Below are 24,082 nucleotides of genomic sequence, written 5' to 3'. Positions count from 1 at the left end.
ATGTGTATATTAAACAACCGTATATTATTATTTTATATTATTATAATACACATACGTTATACTATGACAATAAAATGATAAAAATTATTTATATTAAATACAATAAGTTTTGCTATAATATGTTATTAAAATTTTGAAAATATAATTGTGTAATATGCTTTATATGCGTAATCTTATATTAAAGTTATATTAGCAAAATTGATATGCAGAGCAAATATAGAATTACATTAGCAATAATAGACATTTTATTATATATTTTTTTATATATAAAAAAAAAAGAGAAAGAAAGAGCAGAGAGAAAAAGAGAGAAAGCAAAGCATTGTATTTATTTATAATAAAATCTTAATATTATATTGAAAAAATTGCTTTATTAAAATGTTTTCTATTATTTCCTATTAATATTGTACGCTATTTATGTTTTTTAATCAAAAGCATCAATTTTCTATATTTTTGTAGAACTATGAACACACACACAATAAATCTATAAATACTTATAATGTGTATATTTATGTGCTATGCATCGATGGTACATCTCTAACTTTACTGACTCCGTTGACTTATTATTTGTAGTCGATAAAGATGTTTCAATATATATTGATATATATTAATTAATAACAACATAAAAATATGTGTATTAATATTGAAAAAAATACATGCAAATGAGAGATATAACTTGAAATTAAAAATGTATTGTTTCTAATATAGAGATATTAATTCTAAGAGAAAGAAAAAGTCATTTTACATTCGTTGTCATCCCTATTCGTATTTAGCTAAATTATAATTATAATTATAATTAATATGGTAATTATTATCTTGATAAATATATCTTGTTAAAACGCATTTTTAAATAACGTTTCACTATAATCGCACAATAATTTAATCACAATATCACCTTTATAGATTCTACTATATGGCGTATAATTAAAAAAAGTATTATTCAAAATATTATTTCCACATATTTTTATATTATTTTATCTTTGTTTTTTTACATATGTTATTTAATCGGTATTATCAGTTTATCGATAAGAGTGACAGAATTGAGGATGTAGTATCGTATCATGTTATCAACTGCTCATCTTCACGAGAGCACGCTTCAAGATTGCTTCATACATTGATTAATGATAAATTATTTTTTTGAATAGATGTTTTCGTGCATTTTGTGTATATCTACGATCATTGATAGCATTCCTTATCAGCCAGCTGATTTCTTAGTTGACAACCGGAGGCGCAACCGGCGCGCCTCTTTCTGTCCCTCTTTATCTCTCTTCCCCTCTTCCTTTTCTACCACCACCTACGTTCAAGTTGAATTCAACATTGACCGCCGACAAGCGAGCCTCGCGCAGTGCAAAAGGCGCGCACGTATCGCCGCGTTATGAAAAAATGAATTGGCCCGTCAATCTCGCGTGTGTTGTCGTGCCCGTAATCGCGTAATGCGAACATCACGTTCATGGGGTGTCGGGGTGTCGCCTTAGCATGAGCATTTCTCAAGACAGCGCCGCTACGATCGTGTGCAGGGAGGTTTTCGACGAGACATCTCATCCGACGAACGAAGGTATGTACATGACAGATGATGAGAATTGCGGAATTTGCGTGTTCCTTTTTGTATTACCTAGTCGGGGAATCTAGGTCGGATTGAACTCGCCGATTATTAGAGCGACGTTTACCTAGAGACGGGGCGTTCATTGTTAAACTAATCGATGTTACGTCGTTCCTTCCCGTAACATCTTGTGTCCTCCGAATATGATAATTCTACGATTTTATCGCGAACGATCGAAATACATTGTGCTCGACTAATAAATCACATGACATGATATTATCGGAAAACTTGGCCAAAAAATTTATTATATCTATATACATATTGATAAACATTTTGCCTTGCTATTATTCACACAATAGCAATCATAAAAAATGATTTTTTAGTTTTTTAGGTAAAGCGATTTATTAAGTTACGTATTTAAAGCTGGCTCCATACAATATGGCCAATATACCCCAATGTTGCCCAATATTGAACATATCATACGTATGAATTTCATATGGTTAACTTACAATTACACATCGCCATCATAGCAACTGTTATCCAACATTAGTCGGTTTTAATCCTGATTTTATTGATATTTTATTATACAAAAATATGTGGCTCTCTTCATTAATAATCAAAATTTTAAGCTTTAAATTATTTTTCTCTGTTTCTAAACGTTGTTTTGTATATATTCATACAATTACACATATTATCGGTTATTCAGATTCGCAAGAAATGACAAAAAACTTCCATAGTCGCGTAAAAGCAAAGTAAACATGCCTTGTCTTAAAGAAAGTTGCCATACAAAATCAGTCTGAAAAGACGTGGAAGCATAAAAAAGATTCGGTAGCAAGAAATTTCCTTGTTTATTTACATCACACCAGGCGGGAATACCGAGCCCGTTCCCCAGCCGCGCGCGCGCTCCGGAAAATCAATAATTCGCAGTGCGGCGAAAGTTTTGTCGTAGCACTCGACCGCCTCTATATGTCACTACAGTCGAATAAACTCTCATTTTGGTTACCGGCCAAAACTTTTCATACCGCTTACGGAATCTAGAACGGTGATTTTTCTACCGAAATTTTCATCCGCGAAGATCGACTACCTTGAGTAGCTGGAATCACGTTCGACCGAATCGACTAAATAAAAACCAACACTTTAACCGGCAAGGTTGGAGGGCAGATGGTGGCTCTGTGGTCTTATCCTCATATGCATGGCAGCCATCACATCACCTGTCCCGCCGTTGGGGTTGATGGAATTTTTTATCGAGGTCCTTTACACTTGCGGCGCTCTTTCGCGACCCCTTACAACATGCAGAAATCTTGCATTTATGACTTTGCGACCTCACGGCGTTTCACCCAAAGCTACTAGCGGTCATTTTCATCTCTCTTCTAAAGTTTTCGACCGCTCTTGATTAATCTGAAAAAATATTTTTCGGATCGGATAGCACTTTAGGCGTTATGCTATCTGATAGATGGTAGTTTATATTGTGAAGGAGTTGAATGTATGTGCGCGAATAGAGTTTTTTTGTGAAAATTTTAAATAATGTTAGATTTGTTTTCGAATTTCTTAAATATCAATTTATTTTTTGTCTGCTGTATATCACAGAACACGTATCAGAACACATAATAGAAAATTCTTTATTATACTATCAACTACATATAATCAACAAAGGTACAAACAAAGCTAGTACTTATTAATTAATAAATATGTTTTGTGTATTTATTCTTTTATATAATTGATTGTATTAAATACAAGAAATACGTTTTGTAGAGAATATAAGAACATAAAAACTATATTTCTTATAATTGAAGTACAATCAATTGTGCCTATCACAAAATATTTAACTAAATTGAAAAAATTAATATAATATTAAATACATTCCTTTCCCGCGTTCAATAAATTTTTTAATATAAATTTATTTAAATTTAATTTGTTTCTTATTTAAATATTATTATAAATCAAATATTATTTTATCAAAGATATAACTTTTTACGTTAAATATAATATAAAATTATTGACAGAGAAAAAGAGAAATTTGATATATAAAATTATCAGAATTTTTTTCTTTATATTTTTATTCACATGATATTAAAAAAATTTATTTGTGGCGGAAGGGAAATATTATGCATATCTAAGTTTAAAATTTTTACCTGTTATATTTCACATATTATGCACGTAACAAAAGCGTGTTAAATATCTATGAGTTTTGATAATGGAGAAAAATATTATTTATAAATGAGACCAATAAAAAGTTTATATTCTGTTTTATATTTTTATACCTTTATGTGTGTGTGGTTTTTCTAAGTAGAAATATCAATAATTAATATAAGTAGATACATTAATCAATCATTAAATTTATAATTATTAATACGCGCGTATTTCTTCTGTTAAAAAAAAAAAACTATTGTATTAATAATTTTATTTTAATAACAAACATGTTAAATAGCCATAAGCGTATCTTGTCCTTGCAGCATTTTCCTTGAAAAGAGCTAAAGAGACTTCATGCTTTACATCTTCTTTCTTTTATGGCTGGTTGGGCATTAGTCGCCCATACACCATTGTTTCTTATGGGTTTGTAGAATATAAGCAAAACTCCTCTAAGAGAGGAGAGAGTCCAAAAAAAGATCCAGACAAAGGACATACGCAACACGCAAAAACACGTCCGAACACGACACGTTGTCAGTCGGAACTTACTTCATGCTTTAATATTTTTAACCTGTGATCAATGAATTGTGCATTTATGTAAGCTCGATATATCAAGAAAGCAGGGATTTTCTAGTTATTTGAGTTTACAAGGGAATTATTAATAAATTATGCTGTGTACTATATAATATAAGATAATATATTACATTCTATAAACAAATAAACATTATCTCGAACTTATCGAAAACTTTTTATCTCTCTTTTATCCAATAAGGTATTCAAAAGGATTCTTATATAGAAATTGCTACAAAATATGCAAAGATTTTATAAAATAAGAAGAAATTTTATAACATATATTTTTATTTAAAAAATTTTTTTGTTCATTATAAAAATAGATAAAATTTTCTTAGTGTATCTTTATTAATAAAAGCCTTATATTGTACACTTGTACATTATTTATTAATACAGAAAATATTTTCTATGAAGGACAAAAAGAAGGGTGCACAATCAATTAATTAAATAATTTTTTTATTCCAACTTTATCAAATAATAACGCAGAAATCGTCGATTGTTTAACCAACGACAAGACCGGCGTTGTACTTAGTGACGTACTAATCGATTAATCAGCGACAACGGAATTCCAGAGCTGCTGGATTATGCAAAACGTCTGGGAATTGATCCCGATGCGGAACCGCATCTTCTGGACTTGGCCCGCGAGGGTCTTATGGCGGCCCTGCCCAAAGGTTGGTCCCCATGTTTTCATGAGGCTAGTGGTGCCTGGTATTATTATCAGGCATCCACGGGCACCACTACCTGGGAACACCCCCTTGACGCAGTTTACAGAGGACTTGTGGAGCAGGCTAGAACCGGCAACAAGAGGCAAATGAGCCTTGGTACGCGTCTTAATACTTCATATTTGTTTTATTGCTATCTTATTCAAGTGGGATTATGACACAGCAGACTATATTTTAGTATGCTTATTTTCTTATCCTATTTTCGTATTCTATTTGCAATTTTGCCTTTATGGTGTTGTTTTTTTTTTTATAAATTATAATGTTTCAATATACAAATGTGGTAGTATGACGCTGGAAATAAAAGTATATTTTTTTTATATTATTTATTCTTGAAATATTACTAATGGCATTTTTGAATTTAGCTTGTATTTAGTAAATATTTCTGTTATTTAGACAAATTTTTGTCTTTCTTATCTTTTTAACCTATACAGGGCGTTCCATTTTAACAGCCGTATATCTTTCAACTTGTTGTCGTGAAAAAAAAAAATTTAGATAAAATTGATAGAGTTTTGAAGGAGAAATTTTTTTTTGTACACGACGTCAAGTTTAGGAGATATATAATTGTTTTTATTAAGTGGAACACTTTGTATAATACCAGTATATATCTATATGTAAGATTATAGTACACTGTATTAAACTCTAGAGGTAAATAAAATAATATTAAATATAATATACTACGATATTTTTGTTATTCAGAATTAACATTTTTATTAATAATTAAAAATATATATATATACACACACACACACACACATTGTATAAATAACTTTTATATTATAAATTAATAAATAAATTATAAATAACTTTATTTACTCAGAATAACTTATTGTGAAATATACAAAAAAAATGTAATCACAAAAAAGAAATGATTGCAAGAACTGCTTTTTATATACTTTAAGAAGATTTTGCTATTTAAAATACATGTTTTTTTCAACCATGATTAACTTAATTATTATTTTCTATTCATTTATTTGTTAGATCGATTCGATTTGCCTTGACATTATTGCAATTAACGTAATGTAACGATATTTTCCACAAGTCACTTTCATATGAATGATGACTATTTCAGTCTATTTAGTTTTCCCGGAAGATTAAGTAATTTAATCTACAAGTCGGTGTTAATTGCGCATGCTGTACATTTACTGTCTAACTCTCGGCATTGTTAGCGCGACATAATTCAGATAGTTCATCAGTAATCAGTAAAACGACGCGACTTGGCAGCGCAAAATCCTCCTCTGGCTTTGCGTCAAAATTACGAAAAGCACGGCCATATTTTTAGATTCTTCCGCAAAGTATCGGCCGTGAATATTACGCTGCGACTGTTAGCGAGAATTTAATACAGTGTTTCTCAACTTTATGATATTGCCGCAAGTGCATTTCTCATTCAATGAATATCCAGTATTTTTAGTTTTTGTTTTTTTTTTCTTTATACAGGTACAGATATAATATATCATCTTTATTGGTCAAACACTCGTGTGAAAGGGACCGAGTTAACATTTTTTTTTTTTTTTTTTTTTTTTTTTTTTTTTTTTTTTTTTATACAGGTACAGATATAATATATCATCTTCACAAAAAAATTTTTAAATATCAATTTAAGCGCAAGAGTTGTGAAAAGCGATAGAAATAGTGATATTTATTATCTCTACGAAATTACTTTAAATAATGCCACATTAATTTTGATGTAAATTGTATATTTATCGTTAATTTGTCCTTTAGTTGAAATTGTGTGTGCAATAAAATAAAATTAAAAATTAATATCAAACTCCGAATAAAAAGGCAAAAGAGTTTTTATTCGGAGTTTGATTTTAAGTTGTAAGAGCCTTACTTTTATATCTTTTTAAAAATTAATATGTATAGATGCACGTATTATATACAAGAGGTGGTAGAATATAGTTAGACTTTCGTCCTCGGCGGCTCGAAACTTTGAAGCAAGCACGAATCGTAGTAATAGTTTCGCCGAGCATAATTATGCTTCCTTTCCGGGATTAATGTGTAGATAAAGCGGTCGTGGGACCCGCAAGCTGAATCTTACATGGCTATGGCGTCGAGGATTTGTGAAAATTATATTAATTTATAAAATAAAAAATATTAATAAAATAAAATAAATTAATTAAATGTATACGAATGATATATATAATGTGTGTCACATATTAATATAATTAAATAGTACAAAAACGGCTATCATAGCTCTGTTCTGTTTATTTGTGATAATAATTCTATAATAATTTTGTTATCTACATTTATTTTATGAATCGACAGAATTAGCTCGTTGACAAGCAGTCTTTCAATATCCGACTTAATAAATGATATTTATGCAATTTATAGGCGTTACGTAAATGAATAACAACTCCAAGACCTTGAAGCACCGACTTTGAATGCTTGCGGTCGCTCCTCATTTTTTGCAATAATCATAAAGATCAGTTTGTGACGCACATTTACGTAATCGAACGTCGTCTCGTGTTTCTGAGACACAAACGATTATCTCTTCAAGCTCAACCTGTAACATCTTTTTATTGAAAGTCAATGCGCTCTGCAAGAGAGAAAATAGAATAATTATCTTCTCGGCTATCACTTACAATCTTTATCGAACATTTTATGTTCACATTTGTAACCTAAATCAAAACTAAAAAAGGTAAATTTTTAATATTTTAAACACTATATTTATGTGAAAAAATATTTATGAAAAAATTAAAAGAGATTATATAGTATATTCGAGCCAGTAGATATATTTTAATATATTCGAGCCTTTTCAGGCGCAAAAATGTTCGTGCAATTTACTATTTAGCTTTTGTAAGCTTCAGCATCTTTTTTAAGTTACTTTTTACCGCAAAACAAACATTTTTAAATATGAGCATAAACTTAAATGTAAACATTTTTTGTTTACTCTGGTTTATTAGTTTGAAGTCTAATCGAATTTGAAAGATTGCATTGTGAAAAGGCCTGTAACTTTATTATAATTTTTATTGTCATTTTTTATTTTGGAATTTTAATTAATTTGTAATTTTTGTTATAACTTTATTTGGTTAGTGATCAACTTTTGATTTTAGAAATGCTCACTAAAAATATCGGAATAAATTCAGCTGTTGAGAGAGTTTATTAATTATGAAAAGAGTAGTGTATATTAAGTACTGACTCGCGCACGCAAGTTAGTATCTACAAAGACTTGTCATGTTTTGAATATATTTACACAGGGTAGGGTCTCTCCTTAAATTTGGTCTGGTTAATTTTAATATCTCTTTACACATTCTTTCACAAACACTAATATCACGCCTTTCCCATGTCATAATGGTGAATCTTAATTTCGTTTTATTATACTTAATGGCATATATATAAATAATTTGTAAAAAATTCTATTAAATATAACAAGAAATATAATAATTAATAAAAAAAAATTATTTTTAATGCTATAGAAGAAGATTCAAAGACTACAGCAAAGGATCTTGAATCTCATGAGGACGCAACCTTGCCGAAAGAAACTTTAAAAGAAACTGCTACCCTAAAGGAAACTACTAAAGAGACTAATCATCCAAAACCTGGCATGGTGGGCACCAAAATTCCCATGAAATTGGCGCCTCTACGGAAAATCGAAAAAATCGACGGCTCGCGTAGAAGGGATCGTCCCTCGTCTTTCGATAGGCTTCAATCAAGAAGAGAAAGTGATTCGAGATCTGACAACATAATATCCTTGTCAAGCGATCGGGCCGCCAGGGATTACACAAATTTGAAATTTCAAGATCCAAAATTTTATGAATGTCCAAAATTGCTAGAAAAAACAGATACGATTGCGGCAACGACGACAACAACAACGGTACCTACGAAGAAAGAGCTCGACTTGAAGGAAGTATTAAAGAGATCCGAATCGCTGAGTCCGTGGCACGAGAAAGATTGGGAACAGCTATCCAGCAAGTTTAGTTCCGAGGAGAACATAATTGATATCGATAAACTTAGCGCCAGCACGCTGGCCAGGCCGGAGAAGCCCGAGAAGTTCGACAAAGAAAAGCATCCAAGCCAGTTAGGCCAACAAAAGGAGTTGACCCTTAGTGGTGGCGGTTCGATGTTTCTAAAAAGTAACAGGAGCAGGGATAACACACCTAGTCAAGATGGCGGTAAATTAGAGGACTTCCAGGCATTGATGATCTCCGACGAAATTAATAATGCTGCCGGAGATAGGCTCAAATCCATTCTGAGAGAGAAACAATTGGACGATGGTAAGACCGATGTACATTCCAGAATATAATTTCACACAGAATAGTTTTTTATTTAAACATTTATTATAGTTTTTGATAAGATAATTGGACATAAAAAATATATACTCTACTTTAGTTTCAGATATATTTTTATTCTTTAAAAAACTAAAGTACTTACTTTCTGACGAGTAGGATAAGAAAGTAACAATCTAAGCACATAAACAAAAATTTTTAATATATGTAACATATATATAACATTTTGAATTCTTTAGTTAGTATTAATATAATTTATTAATAATTATTACATAACTTTTAATAGACGATCGACCACTGGATGAGGAACGCAAAAGCGTGCGGTTTGACTTGGAAAAGGAGATCAACTTTAATTTTACATATTCAGAGTCCGAGGACGACTGGGAGTCCGAATCTGAAGATAAGAATCCGCAGATATCGGCTGTGATCAGCAATAAAATTACTGGTTCTATTTTATCATCGCGGAAACCAATTTCGCAAAATTCCGAAGACAACAATGACGACAACAAGAACGACTATCCTGACGAGAAAGATTGGGATAAAATGGATTCGGAGATTAACAAGCAGCGTCTGCCTTTGGAGAAGATCGAGTCCATGTCGAAAAATGCAAAGATAGTTGGTAAGAGATTCCTCGTGCAAAACGTTTCGGAGAACGAGCATCATACTCAGATGACCAGGAACAGTCTAGAAATAGACAATAGTCTCGATTATTTGCCTAACAAATTAAGCGAGAAAGTGAAAAATATCGATTTGGTGTCGAAAAGCGAAACAGATTGCAGCACTGCAAAAAGCAGTGATTCCGATGAGATACGCAGAACAAGATCGATTATTGAAAAGGCAAGACACGTGACAAACCGCTTATCAAATTGGCAACTTGAAGACGATGAATCATCCGATATGTCAAAAGTCAGTCACCACTATGCGCAGAAGGAGCGATTTGTTAGACCTAAACTAGAATATTCTCGAAGTATTGACGATATGAAAGTGAAAATGAACAGAGAACACGAAAAAGAACTTGAAGCTTTCAAGATCGAGCTCGAAGTTAAATTGCAGGAAAAGAAAAAGGAACTTGAAGAAAATTTTGCGCAGCAAAAGCTCTTAATACAGCAATATTTGGATCAAAGATTAGAAGAGGTGAAGCTGGAAATGGCTCAAAAGGTATCTGGACTATTTTTATTACATCGTAAATTTTTGGATAATGTAAAAATTAAGGCTTCTTTCTATTTGATAGACAGGATTCTATCATAGATAGACTAATATTTCTATAAAGATAAATATTATTACCGTAATTTATTACCATTGTTATTTTCTCATAAAAACTATACCTTTTTTGCAACATTTTTATTTAAAAAATCCAAAAAATGATACATTTATCTTTTTTGTTAATTTAAAAACAATGAGATTTTAAAATAAATTTTTATGACAAATTTCATCAAAAAGCTATTAAATTTTTTTTTATAGGAAGAGCAGGAAATTCAAGCATTAATTGCTGAAATGGATCAAGCTAGGATAGAGAATTTGAAAAAAGTCCGTACGGAGTTGGAAGCCTGTTATGAGAAAGAGAGACAAGAAATATTGGCAAACTTGAAAACAGAACTTGATGAGAGAAAAAAAGAGCTTTTGGAGTTAAGAAATCAGGAGATGGGCAAGCTGGAGAACGAGCATGAGCGTGATCTGGGAGAGGAAAAGCTCGCAAAGCTGAATGAATATGAATTGAGAAAACAACAGACGGAAAGTATCGAAATCCTAAAGAAAGAACTGGAAAAAGAACTCGAAGATTTACGAAACGAATTAAGAATGCAGCAACGAGAGAAAATTACTAAATTCACTGAAGATCACGAACAGTGCCTAGCCGAGATTCTTCGTGATTTTAGAATGGATGTGAGTAATTAAGACGTATTAAAAAAATGCAGATTTATAATTCACTATAAAAGTTATTGTGATTTTTGGAAAAAAAGATTTTTTATGAGTAAAGATTTTAATAGAAAAAAAACAACAATCTTTCTCCTCTATAAATTCTCTTCAATATCTTATAAATTCTTAAAATCTAATTCTCAAATATATATATATTAAAATATAGTCCAGAAAAATAACTGTATATCGCATTTAACAATTTTTATATTCCTTAAAGAAAAAGAATATATTCATATATAAATTAGTAAAAATTATTTATTTCATGGTTTTAATATATAAAATCTAAGATCTCTTTAACAAATAGAAAACACACACACGCGATTGTAATTTTTTTAATTTAAGATTTTTTATATTATAATTATATCTCTCCTCTAATGAATAAATTTGCTAATTATATGGATATCTCGGGTATAAATATTATGTGAGATATTAAGGAAAAATATAATATATAACATATATAATATAAATTACTATATTTTCGTTTTTATGCTCAATATTTTTTTCTCTTACATCATATTATCACGGAAATATTATTATAATACATTTATATATTATTGTTATGAAAATAATAATGCATATATTTATAACAGGCTACAAAAAATAAATTTCTATAACATTTTTTCCAACAGGATAATCGAAAATTTTCTTTATCTGATTTGAATATTTGTAAGAGTATATATAACTTAAATAACTCAACTTAAGTCTGTTGTGGTATTATAGGAAGCTCTTGCTCGTAAGATGTATAAAGAGCGACTAGAAGAAATCCGCGCGGATTTCGCGCGGGAAACAGAGAAGGAGGCAAGGAAGCAGACCGAGCGGGTTCTTCAGGATAGCATAGATTTTGAAAAGATGCGTTGCGAGAAGCGGCTGCTGCAGGACAAGTATACGGCGCTCAAAGAGAAGTACATGAAATTGAAGAACGATGTTCGCCTCGCGGTCGAGAGAAGGAGCAGGAGAAAAGAGGGATATACCACGGCCTCGGAAACCGAGAGATCGACATCCACCAGGACGAAGACGGATAGGACCGAGTCGTCAGAACAAAAGTAAGTTTTATTTACTTATACATAAACGAAAAAAATCAACACTTATTAATTTCATATATCCAACAATATTTACATGGCTAAAATAGGCTTGCAAAAATTGTATAGAAAAAATTTTAATATTAATTATATATGTATGTGTTAGTTTTATGGAATATAGATTCACTCCCTTTCTCTCAAATTTTTACGTAATTTTCTCTTCTATGTTTGTGATTGAACAAGAGAGCTAGTAGGTAGTCGAAAATATTATAAAAACAAATAATAATGTGTATTGTAATTGTGTAATATTTTAATTTTTTATTTCTCGATCTATTTCACCGCGCATACATTTGACGTATAATAATAAAAGAAATTGCTATTGACATTTTCTATCAGCTTTGTTCATAATTAACAATAATAGTCATAATGTAATAATCAATCTCTGTAATTCTTAATATTAGCACGCCTTTTGCGTACAGCACACGCATGCCATTTCATATCTCATTAATATTTCCCTCCTTAATGTAATTACTTGATGTTTTTACGGTAATTAGCGAGATAGAGGTCAACATCTCATATATGTACATATAACGTAATTAATTCCATAAATATATTATTCTCGCTAGTTTCTGTATCGAAACATTAATGTTGCACGTTCATTATCGATATATCATTCTCACTAGTACCTTCGCAGTCTATATCATCAGTTTTAATTTGTCGAGCGTCTGACGGCGTGTTTCCCGATTAAACGGACTGTGAAGGTGCTCCGTCATGTTCATGCGATTTGCCCTAATGTCTGGCTATAGGCCTTAAATCGTGCTCGCAGTACTCCGCTGAAGAACGCGAACTCGAGCCCAGTGACAAACGCGAAATCGCAGGAGGGGCAGAATACGAGCGAACAAGTCGGAGAGCAAAACGATCCGGACAATTCGAGGAGTCAGAGAGCGGCAGCGGGGTTTCAGAAACGCGTAACCGCCGTCGCTGACTCGAAGAGCGCAGCAAAATTTGAATCTGACGACACTACCACCGCCAGCGAGACGAACACTAACATGATGATGATGAAGAAGAAGAAGAGCTTTAGTAAGAAAGTCGCTCCGAGCGCGGGTCGCTCAAACGGTGGCAGTAACAACAATCCCGTGGAGAACCCCGTGGAGAATATCAGGAAGCAGCTAAAGAAGCTGGAAGATCTCGGCGATCAATTGCCGAGCAACGAAACGGCCTATACAGTGCGATATCCTTTCCAAGATAAAGGTGATTGTTTTAAATCTATCTCGCGCATCATTACTTCCGGTCTATTTTCGAGGCAATATAAGTTTTGCTCACAAGGTCCCTAAAGATTTAAAACCAGGTCAGATCGGGTCTGGTCACAGATTGAAAAACAGCGTTTCTCGACTTTCTTTTAAAAGATGATATATACAATTTTGTCAACGAAACAACAGAGTTTATTCTTTTCAATGCGCGGAGAATATACGAAGTGTCCTACTTTTTTTTTTTTACTTTTCTAGATAAATATTAAAACTTGAATAACAAGATTTTGTTATCGTATGTATAAATACATTGCAATGTAGGAATACATGTACTCTAATAACGCTGCACAGCTATAGAAAAAACTGTCAATTTTACTTGTAAAATAAACAATCTTTTTTTGTAATGTTTTGTAGATGGCATTGCACATTATATTTTTAAAGAATACAGTTTTGATGTGAGTTTAACGCTATCTTTCAAGATGTGGTGTTTATAATAAGTTGCAAAATAATATTTATTTGAAATTTAAAAAAAATATGGGTAACGTTTTATATCGTATTTTACGGTATTAGATAATTGTATTAATAATTAAAGAGATTTGCCTATTTGTGAATAAGTATACTTTTATTATATTTATATTCTCTCTTTTTTATATATTATTCTAGGTTTTTGGATATTTGTATCTTTCCTCTCTTTCTTTCACTCTCTTCCTGTTTTTGTTAAAATATTACAAAATTATTTGTACAAATGATATATATAGATACATGTATGTATATATGTATGTACATATTTTAATTATTTTTGGTCGATTGTTTTAATTTAATTATCCGTTAAATATCTTATTTTTTTGCACAGTTATTATTAATTGCATACCTCGATTCTGTAAATGTGTAAATAACTCAACTTCAACGAACAACCTCAAACTAGTAATATTTAATCTCCCTAGATTGAACCGCAGTATATATTATCTCGTTATTTGTATCTATTATTCCTATCAATAAAATATTTCTATGATTATGTTATATATATATATATATATATTATTTCTTTTCTGTTCCATAGGATTTTATACACTTTACTTTGGTTAATCTGGCTTATATCTTTCGACTTGCTCGTAAGTGCACCATTAGTTTTGCTTTCGCACGCTGTATTCATAAATCCCGTCATTCCCTGTCTCATCATTTTCATATTAGGCTTTAAACATATTATATATAAAGCTTAAGATTTATTCCAATTAGAGACAAGACCTTGATTCAAATCGAAAGCAACTGTGCTTTTTCTTACAGCGCCGGCGAATGCCTCTTCGGAGCTGGAATTCTTCCGACATCGGATCCATGTGGAGAGGGACTCGGTGAGGAGAGCTCGCGAAGCGCTGAGACAACAGAGAAGTGCCTTTCAGGGTAGGCAAAGAGCTTGGAAACAACGGAGCGCGAGGGCCACTCTGGAACAATTGGTGCAGGTATCTTTATTATTAATTACGAATTAATATTCGTTGATTGTTTAAATATGTAACTATCTTTCATATTATTTCTTTGATTTGTTGTTTATTGCGATCATTATAACTATTATTGCGATCATTTTTTTAATAATATAAAAAATATATATCTATTATTCCTGTCGATCATACTAAATATTCCCATTTTTTTATCTAAAGAAAAAATTGTTCTTAATAATAGTATTATTGATTAGAAGTAAAGAGATCTTGAATATTTATTCACAGGAGGAACGCGAGCTTTCTGATATGGAGGTGAGTTTGCATCGCACCAGAAGCCTTCTGGGTGAGAAGGTCATTCATCTAAAACACCTGGAACAGTCTTTGGAACGAGTGGCAAACGACAAGCGAAATGAAAACGACGCGTCTTCCATAAAAAATGATGAACTGACACTGAGCGATATGTCGAGTGCCAGCAGCGGTTTCAGCTCGACTGATTTGGGAACTGATACTTTTATAGGTATATTGCACAGATAAAGTTTCGAAATTAAATTATTTATTAAGATATTGTAAATTTTAGATAACATAAACAATGATAAGACATAAATTCTTAATATTATTAATAATAATAAAAGAAAAAAATTACGTCCGACTTACTTGCTAGTTTATTAAATATATATATATATTTGACTGACTTTCTAAAAATAAAAATATTTAAAATATAAATAAAGATATAAATTTCTCTCTTTGCGTATTTATTTTTTTCTTTTTTTCTTGTGTTTATTTCATAAATTACTGTTAATTTCATAAAGAAACAAAAAAGTCGAGTAGTTTATTTAATAAATTAAGAAAAAGATAAAATTATATCCAACATGATGCATAATTACTATATGAATCTCAGCATAAATATGCATTATATTGTATAGTCTGTTGTTGGAAATCTAGATAAGCCAGATCATTATCAAGAATCTACTGAAATCATCGCAAGTTTAGAGAATTTGAACTCAGAAATACGAGAGATTTGGGATGTCTTGAACAAACGCCAGGATAGCAGCAACATACCTCCAACACCGGCTCTTATGTACTCTTATTTGCGATGGTTGCGGTTTCATCATCTCACCGCGCAACCTAACAGCATGCAAGGTAAAGAAAGAGAAATATATTTTTTTTTCACGGAATTGGATTTGCATAGTACTTTTTAAGTGCTCCGATATATGTGCAATAAAAGTAAATTTTTTTATAATATGGTTATTTGTTCTTGCTTGTAAAAAAAAAAAGATTGTAAATACGTCTATCTTTTTTTATAGGTGCCTTTGGTACGCCCAATATACAATCCAACATTTTATCTCAATTAACCGTTGCGCAACCTCCTACTACCACGACTCAGAATATTATCGCTCAATACGGTCCTAATAGCGGCTTTACCACGAGCGTTGGTACAGTCGAGAGAAACGCTTCGAATTTGATGGAAAGGACCAGAAACCTAAGAGATTGGCTACGCCAAGCTCGTGTCGAAAACACCGACCTGATCAGTCCAGGTCAAGCAACCCTCTAAATTAACGTCTCGAAAAAAGTTTCCTCTTTTTTCTAAATCTCTTTCCTTCTGCAAAATTAATCTTTATTCTCAATTAATCGTATGGCTTTGAATCAAATATTAGTTGAAGATGTATAATATTATTTAATTAGGGATAATTAGTTAGCGTAATATTTTATATATTTAGAATAGTTTATTGTGCAATGTACTTCTCAAGTTTATTCATATTTTACGTTTTTACGGATTATATAATTAAGAATCAATTGGAAACAATTTTGCAACCTCTCGTTAGAAATTGTCAAATCCTTTTGAAGTGATAATCCTGTCCGGCACACGAATGTCTATTCCCGATTTGTACGGATTTCAAATTTGCGCTCGCTTGCTGCTCCGAATCTTGTTTCCTTCGTTATCGAATCGATGATCAAAAACTATCAAGAATATTGTATGTATCATTGTGCGACAAATAATTCACGTGTGAGAGAGAATAAAGTTGAACGTGATAATGTGATGTAAATGCATGTAATTTCCAATTATCATTTATATATAGCACCATTCTTTAATTATTCGAGCTTCAGACATGGATTTAATTAATCACTCCTTGATAAATTTGAATCAATTTGATCGATAAATTCGATTGAATTTTTAAAATTTTATAGATTGACATTACACACACATACAGACACACGCCACAACACTACATAATTCAAATAAATTCAAATTCAATTTAAATAAAACGTCTCAAGTGGCGAGTTTCTCGCCTCCTTAAGTTTTTTTAGAACAAAATATTGTGAATAAACAAAGAGTGAATATTATTCTGCACGACATTAAAAAAATTGAAAAATTATCCTAGAACGGTTAGTTCCCTCTTTTGTCTTCCAGCGTGTTTTGAACTTAATTAGCTCTACTTTTAGCATAAGCATATTTATGCGCAATGACACACGTGTGTGTGCTTTGATTTTGGTAAATAATATTATAAATATATATATTATGCTGTGTACGTGTGTAAAGCTTGTAAATTGATACAGGGTGGATGATATAGGTACGCGCGTATCTATAGATGGGATCTTTGTGGAACGCGTTTGTAAATATGTGTACTTCGATATACATATATTATCAAAAAGTTAAAAGAGAGACCCCTCTCTGATGCGATACAATGCATGTTATAATGTACGATAATGCATGATATAACGACTCATTTCTTCGATAGTCTGTTGATTCTCTGTATATTTTCAAGATTTCGATTAGGATATGTAACATATGTGCGCGTGCGCATGTATTGTAATATAATATAACTATATATTATATATTAGTCTAAAATGATATTAAACGCGTTCGAAGAATATGTGGTACATCGTATATTATAGTTGATCGTGCGCGATATTCTAATGACTACCGAATTACTTGTGATTTTACGGAACTCGAATCAAAAACATAGAAACATTTTATCATAATGTATACTTTATAGAAGACTTTATAGATTTCTATAATTTATATCTCTTTTATACATAAGTCAAATTTTGAATATTTATGTTAAATATATGCATTGCTTGCGTGATAAGAAAATTGATAAGATGTATGCGTAAGATGTTGCTAGTATTTTTGAAGACTATTATTATAAGTATCGTGAATATCGCGCGCAATCGTGGCAAAGAATGCCTCTATGTTTAATCAGTCATTTTTCAAATGCCAAAACTTTCTCTTAATTAGCAAATATGCTAGACACCACATTAGATACATCATGTAAATTATATATATTATAAATAGAGAATTGAACATATGCCAAACATTTTTTGATGTCGATTAAATTTACCCAGCGACGATTACTTCGATGTATTGACTCTCGACAATTCTTAGAGAAAAATGATGATATAACCACATAGCATATACATATATAGTGTCACAATATCATGATCTCATTAAATGTATGATGTAAATTAATTGACGGTTGTACACATTTTTTGGAATATGGAATATGAATGTTGAATTGAACAATTATACTTTATATAATCTCTAATTTATGCTAAAAAGTCGAAATTACGAAGAGAATCTACTTTCATTTAAAGATATAATTACTTAATAGTAAAATTTTTTTTAGATTGTGAAAAACAATGTTTCCCGAATTTGGGACGCTTATTGATAGTAAACAGATACGTAGTAAATATACGCAAATGGAACATGTTTCAAATGCAAGACATTATGTGAGATAGCATTATAAATTTTTATACTTAACTTTTGTGCTATACATTATATCGAAGATTATTAATGATAGCCTTTGATGAGAATACTAAACGTTAATATGCAAAGAATGATAAAGCAATACGTGAATAGAAAATCTATATAAAATGGAATGTATAATTATATAATGTAATATATTTATCATTTTATGTTATTTCCATATTATTGTTATATATATATATATAAAGGAAGAAAGAAAAAAACTTCTTCCCTATTCTAAAATCAAAATAATGCGCTATTGAAAATATTTATTTGATTTTACAATTAGCATAGAAATCTTTGAATTTCTTAATAAGAAATTTCATCTTTTCTTCGCAACGATTGTTATTACGATGAAAATAAACTACAATCGGTATGATTATCCTCGCATTCATCGCTGTTTGTTTCAAATTCCTCTTTCGACGGTAGCCAAGCGATCAATCGATGCATATGATCCTGTGATTTATTATTAAGGGAATTTTGCGCCGCTTTTATGACCGGAGATGATTTGCATACCAGTAATCTAATACAGGCGGAATCAGGACCAGTCATTCTTGCTATTAATTGATTTGGTAGATTCGGATTCTTTGCTTGATCAACCAAATTTCGAATCTATTAAACAGAATTAAAATATGTGTTGCAATTGTATTGCATTCTCTTATATTATAAATATATTTTAATTTTATATTAGATTTTTTTATATTAGATAAATTTTAGATTTATATGTGCAACTATTATTATCACGTCACATGTGCAATGTTAACACACATTATTATATAGTTATATATAGTAGAATTTTTATATTTAAACTTTGTTTAAAATATTATACAAATTTTAAGTTTGATTAGGAAAAATTAAATTGATTAAAAATCGATAAAAACTTGAATAAACTAAATCCCAGCAATCTTTCCAACCGTTATTTAAATCAAAATTGAAAGCCGCTTCTTCGTTTACAACTTACTTTTTCATTTTTATTTTCTAAAGTAAATTTTAAAGGATCCCAAGGGAGTGCTTCGTCATCTATATTTTTGGCGATGTTATCTTGTGATTTTAATCCAAAGAGCGAACTTATCTGTCAAAAGAAATAAGAGAAATATGCTGAATTTAGAGTAAATATGGAAAATATTAGTATTGCATAATATTTACCATCTGTGCAAGAAATATAACGCTGTTGACTGCGATTGCTGCGACTTTTTGCGAATCAAGTCCAATGAGGTGAAAGAATGCGGAAACGAGATTTGAAGGACCAAATGGCTGTTTTGTATCATCATTTTCATCGTCACCACGCTTCTGCTTCTGTTTACGCCCTAAACTTTTAGATACTAGATCGGCAATGTCCTTAGCCGTTTCTAGATAGTTACTTGCGTACTTCAATCCTGTTTTTATCTTATCCAGAACATCTGCAATTAACGATAAGACATATGACAATACGATATAAGACAATAATTGTTTTCATAATTCAATTTACTTTTGACATCCTTTCTGAAATAATTTCTAAAATATTTCTGTAATGAATTATTTATACAATTATTAATACTTTCAATATTTGTACAAAAATGTTAATTTTCTTATAAATATCTTTTTGTGTGAAAAAATTTCTTTCTAAATCAAAGCAAAAAACACGTGAAATTTATCTTCTATTTCTTATTGTTTTATTACCTCTCTCTTGTTATTTATTTTAAATATATTTATATTAAACCATTTTTTCAAAAAAAAAAAAATCTCACCTTCGGTTTTTGCAAGCTGCACATTATCAAATATAGTTATCCAAATAACGCAAAAGAGGAGGCACGAGATGTTCGACATTTCGTTGACTCTAACTATGAAACAATACTGAGACTATCGAGGATCTTCCTAAAGCTGACCATAACGGGTGTTTCGCGTTAATTGCGCGTTTATTTCTATTCCGCTGCGTCTCCGACGGAGCTCCAATTGAATCTCCTGTTACGCGATTGTCGCTCTTCTTGCTTCGCCAGCCAAGCGCGAGGAAACGACATCCGTAGCATGTTTCGTAGCATGATTTAGTCACATCCCTGTTAAAAGTCAGTAGTTGACGAAGGTGCTAGAAGTAACACAGTTGAAGTTTGCATAGCTATATATATATATCATCGTCCTAATTATAGAATCTGTTCGAAAAGTGTTTAATATATTAAGCAAAAGTTACTTAAAATTTTCTGTTAGAAGTGAAACATTTAAAAAAGAAGCATATATATAATAATAAATATTTTTTAACAGATTGCATTAAAACACAATAGTTTGCTGACAGATCTTATATAATACCAAGATGTCAAAACTAATGATACAAACGAGAAGGAAATAATTCTATATGAAAAAAAAAAAATCAAAAATGTAGAATAAAACTTTTTTATATTTTTTATCAAAAGAATACTTCGGGGAAACATAATAAGAGACGAGATGTGTTTATTTTTTAGGAATATTATTTTATATTAACTTAAAAATTGTTTGAAGTGTTGTCCATTTTGTAGTAATTATGCTCTTTATATTAAATGTTTGTTTTATTTTCTTATATAGAATCACCTCCTTCCCGCTTGTACTATCAATTCTGGGACATCCGGTATTTTATCTTATCCACAAATTTCAGAATATTTAGCCATGCATTGCTGGTTGCTAATATTTTATGCATCTTGCATTTTTAAAATGACATCCGGGGAAAAATCATCTTTATATGTGGATGAAGTTCGCAGTTTAAGTGAATTACCAATGGATAAACTGATCCAAATAAAATCTTCTCTTGGAAGCGCGGGATATGGTAAACTATTAAATATAATTTACAATTTAATATTACATAGATATTTTTTCTCAATTTATTTTTACGTTGTTTGTAGATATTACTGATGAAAATGAAAACGCGCGCGAAGATGTATCTAGTAGAAGATTATCCCTGACAATGCCAATGGCTTTGCCTTTAAGAAGAAGTAACAAAAAGCCTACGCGACGATATGAAGAGCACTACGATGAAAAAGGCAAGGAGTCGAAGGTTTCAAAGATCTTCCAGGTGGCAATAACTGCATTATCGTTTCTCGCATTTGGCGGTTATCTCCTTACACTTATAATAACAGCAGTTCGTCGCAATATGACCAATAATCCAAACGGGAATGTCGTCGTATTGTCGGTAAGATGCATTATTTTTATATTACTGTTATTTATTTTATATATACATAATTAAATTTTTAAGAAATGGTTTATTCTTTTAAAGGGTTTTTTTAGAGGAGTCCCCTGATGTAGCTTACACGAAAAATCGTGACTTGTAAAATATAAAAATACGAATAGATTCTTGATACAACTAAAATACAATCAAACAATTATACATAAATTACTAATTATTTTTTCTAGAATCTGCAAGGTCTACAAAAATTTAATCGCCCTAGACGTAACATTTTAATATTTGATCCAATGGAGAATAATTTTGAAACTGACAAACTTTATGAAGGAATGATTATGCTCTCAAGAAGTTATGCCTTATACAATTAATTACAAATCATATAAAAAAGCTATATTTTAGGAAGATTTATTATTTATACATATTTATTCTGCTGGTAAAAATATAAGATTTATAACTAATCTAATATAGAGCATATTAATAATAGCAAATAATCTATAAAAAATAAAAAAGGTTTATGTGTAAGAAATGTAAATTTTTTTATAATAATTATCTTAATAAACTGTTATTTTTTAATATTTGTTAAATTAATTATTTATTTCATGGATAAAATTAACTTTAATTAATTATATATAAAGCATCGTAATAGAATTTTATATCAAATTTGACTAAGTATTTTATAATTGATTTTGAAATAAGTTTCCTCTATTTTCGCTTGACTAACATAAAAATTATTTGCGCCGATCGATTAACTGAATTCGAAGAGTGCTTATCATGCAAATCTGACAGACTCTTGAAAATCCTAAAACCTAATAAAATCGAATAGAGGACCGCGATGTGTACATATCTCGAAGAATATTCTTAGCGTGTGGGTAGAAAGGCAGCTTCAAACATGGCTCTTCAAATAAACACCTAAGTGACTGTGTATTTTGCAGACCTCTACGCGCAAAGATAACCATATGGCTCTTCCAGAGATATCATCGACCACACATACGTCTCTATACCATTGTTCTACCAATATATGCAATTTTTTGTAACATACCGAACTTTTCAAAAACCAATCCATCTCTGATTAAGTATCATTCATGTTTAAAAGTAGCGACTATGAGACACGATATTACATTACATTTTGTTGTAGTTATTCAATTAATCTACATTTAAAGATTTATATTTAAAATAAAATTAGACGAATAATATTAGAGTCTTAAACATATTTAATAATTATATAAGCTTAATTATGTATGTGTATGTGTGTGTGTTATATTGATATATTCATGCTCGAGGATTGAAATGTTCAAAAATTTAGCTATCTAAAATATTTTATATTTAAATATCTGAAAAATTAGAAAAATATCCAATTAAAGAGCTTATTAGTAAAATAAAAAACCAGCTATTTAATGTAAATTTTAAACCTAATCTATCATTACACTATTATAAATGTATTATTAATTTTTTTATCTTCTTGAACCATTTCTCGCGACGCGAAGAATATTATTTTGAAACTTGTATTCCACTGCATCCGACACATCATTCTGGTCTTGGACCAATCTTCTTGCAGCCCCGCCTTCAGTATTTTCGTGAACCAATCCAGTTGTTCCAGTTAAATCACAACTAGTAGCGGTGATTTTTTTTTTTGAACCAGGAATCTTCTCTTAACAAGGCACAGTCTCGTTCATTCATTCACTTTTATACTGTGTTCTGCAGTTCTATCAAATAATTTTTTTTTTAATGAAAAAGGTGGTAATTTCTTGTTAATCGAGTAATTTTAATTTTATGCTCAAACTAATTTTCTCTATCTATCAAAATTGTAATTAATATAATTGCATATGTACATCTAATAACAGTACCACGAAGAATAAGTACAGTGAATTGAAGTGAACAGTGACAAGAAATAATAGTTATATTCACAAATATCAATTAAAATTTATTTTATATTAATTTCAATAATAATTCTCAGTGTAGAAATATATGTATTGTGTATGATTAGACGCAACATTTGTAAAATAGTAATACATACCTTCGACTAGTGACGTGAGCGCAATTGATAGCGCTGTGTGAACGAATTCGTCAAAAAGAAGATGATTGGCACTAGTACTCACGTCATGGATAACTCTAATTGTTCGAAACAATTAAAATTTGGCATGGATCGCATATTATCGAATGAAATATGCACGAAAAAAACAGGTAAAAATTGATAACATTTAAAAGTTATACGTAATATGTAGCATATAATTGAGTAAAATCTCGCTTTTGTGTATAGTTTTCATAATTGATATATAATTAAAACTATTTATTTTGAATAACTTTGATATTATTGTTACATATATTTCTTTAGTTAAAAATCATTTTGCATATATATTAATTTTTAGTCATATTTTTGAACAAAAATTATAACTGTAATCTTAGCTATATGTATATATATATATA

At 30.5% G+C, this 24,082-nt stretch overlaps 4 protein-coding genes across 7 annotated transcripts in view; 3 read left to right on the top strand and 1 right to left on the bottom strand.

Annotated features, from left to right (window-relative positions):
- Nucleotides 1-1,265: 1,265 nt before the first annotated feature.
- LOC115239154 (trichohyalin) lies at nt 1,266-17,144 on the top strand. 3 transcript variants are annotated; one of them, XM_029813516.1, is made up of 11 exons: nt 1,272-1,552; nt 4,807-5,055; nt 8,367-9,164; nt 9,463-10,334; nt 10,638-11,057; nt 11,811-12,133; nt 12,936-13,360; nt 14,641-14,813; nt 15,075-15,306; nt 15,732-15,929; nt 16,094-17,144. In XM_029813516.1, the coding sequence occupies exons 1-11, from the start codon at nt 1,474-1,476 to the stop codon at nt 16,339-16,341; spliced, it is 4,017 nt and encodes a 1,338-aa protein (XP_029669376.1). In that variant the 5' UTR covers nt 1,272-1,473; the 3' UTR covers nt 16,342-17,144. The 3 variants fall into 3 exon arrangements, with proteins under 3 accessions (XP_029669377.1, XP_029669378.1, XP_029669376.1); XM_029813517.1 differs by lacking the exon at nt 4,807-5,055 and having other exon boundaries at nt 1,266-1,552; XM_029813518.1 differs by lacking the exon at nt 16,094-17,144 and having other exon boundaries at nt 1,270-1,552; nt 15,713-15,823.
- A 266-nt stretch (nt 17,145-17,410) lies between these two features.
- Nucleotides 17,411-20,429, bottom strand: LOC115239156. The gene is made up of 4 exons (XM_029813519.1): nt 20,262-20,429; nt 19,681-19,934; nt 19,496-19,606; nt 17,411-19,146 (listed from the first exon to the last, which is right to left on the bottom strand). The coding sequence occupies exons 1-4, from the start codon at nt 20,338-20,340 to the stop codon at nt 18,883-18,885; spliced, it is 708 nt and encodes a 235-aa protein (XP_029669379.1). The 5' UTR covers nt 20,341-20,429; the 3' UTR covers nt 17,411-18,882.
- LOC115239157 lies at nt 20,429-22,026 on the top strand. 2 transcript variants are annotated; one of them, XM_029813521.1, is made up of 3 exons: nt 20,429-21,304; nt 21,381-21,667; nt 21,889-22,026. In XM_029813521.1, the coding sequence occupies exons 1-3, from the start codon at nt 21,148-21,150 to the stop codon at nt 22,024-22,026; spliced, it is 582 nt and encodes a 193-aa protein (XP_029669381.1). In that variant the 5' UTR covers nt 20,429-21,147. The 2 variants fall into 2 exon arrangements, with proteins under 2 accessions (XP_029669381.1, XP_029669382.1); XM_029813522.1 differs by lacking the exon at nt 21,889-22,026 and adding an exon at nt 21,752-21,834.
- A 1,653-nt stretch (nt 22,027-23,679) lies between these two features.
- Nucleotides 23,680-24,082, top strand: part of LOC115239200 (H2.0-like homeobox protein) — a 3,425-nt gene continuing 3,022 nt past the window's right edge. Inside the window, exon 1 of the mRNA XM_029813582.1 lies at nt 23,680-23,839. Coding sequence (XP_029669442.1) covers nt 23,734-23,839 — 106 coding nt within the window. The 5' untranslated portion in view covers nt 23,680-23,733. The remainder of the gene's footprint in view (nt 23,840-24,082) is intronic.

The sequence above is a fragment of the Formica exsecta genome, unplaced genomic scaffold, assembly GCF_003651465.1.
Source record: "Formica exsecta isolate Colony F162 unplaced genomic scaffold, ASM365146v1 scaffold365, whole genome shotgun sequence".
Lineage (NCBI taxonomy): Eukaryota > Metazoa > Arthropoda > Insecta > Hymenoptera > Formicidae > Formica > Formica exsecta.
This window is presented reverse-complemented; position numbering and strand designations above follow the sequence as displayed.

Bases quoted from the DNA above. Each gene is read 5' to 3' on its own strand.
- LOC115239154 (XM_029813516.1), top strand. From the start codon at position 1,474: ATGAGCATTTCTCAAGACAGCGCCGCTACGATCGTGTGCAGGGAGGTT. The intron at 11,058-11,810 runs GTGAGTAATTAA...GTGGTATTATAG, and splicing joins TTCGTGATTTTAGAATGGAT to GAAGCTCTTGCTCGTAAGAT. The intron at 15,930-16,093 runs GTAAAGAAAGAG...CTTTTTTTATAG, and splicing joins GCAACCTAACAGCATGCAAG to GTGCCTTTGGTACGCCCAAT.
- LOC115239156 (XM_029813519.1), bottom strand. From the start codon at position 20,340: ATGTCGAACATCTCGTGCCTCCTCTTTTGCGTTATTTGGATAACTATA. The intron at 19,935-20,261 runs GTGAGATTTTTT...CGTTAATTGCAG, and splicing joins GCAGCTTGCAAAAACCGAAG to ATGTTCTGGATAAGATAAAA. The intron at 19,607-19,680 runs GTAAATATTATG...TTCTTTTGACAG, and splicing joins TTATATTTCTTGCACAGATG to ATAAGTTCGCTCTTTGGATT.
- LOC115239157 (XM_029813521.1), top strand. From the start codon at position 21,148: ATGCATTGCTGGTTGCTAATATTTTATGCATCTTGCATTTTTAAAATG. The intron at 21,305-21,380 runs GTAAACTATTAA...CGTTGTTTGTAG, and splicing joins TCTTGGAAGCGCGGGATATG to ATATTACTGATGAAAATGAA. The intron at 21,668-21,888 runs GTAAGATGCATT...TATTTTTTCTAG, and splicing joins GGAATGTCGTCGTATTGTCG to AATCTGCAAGGTCTACAAAA.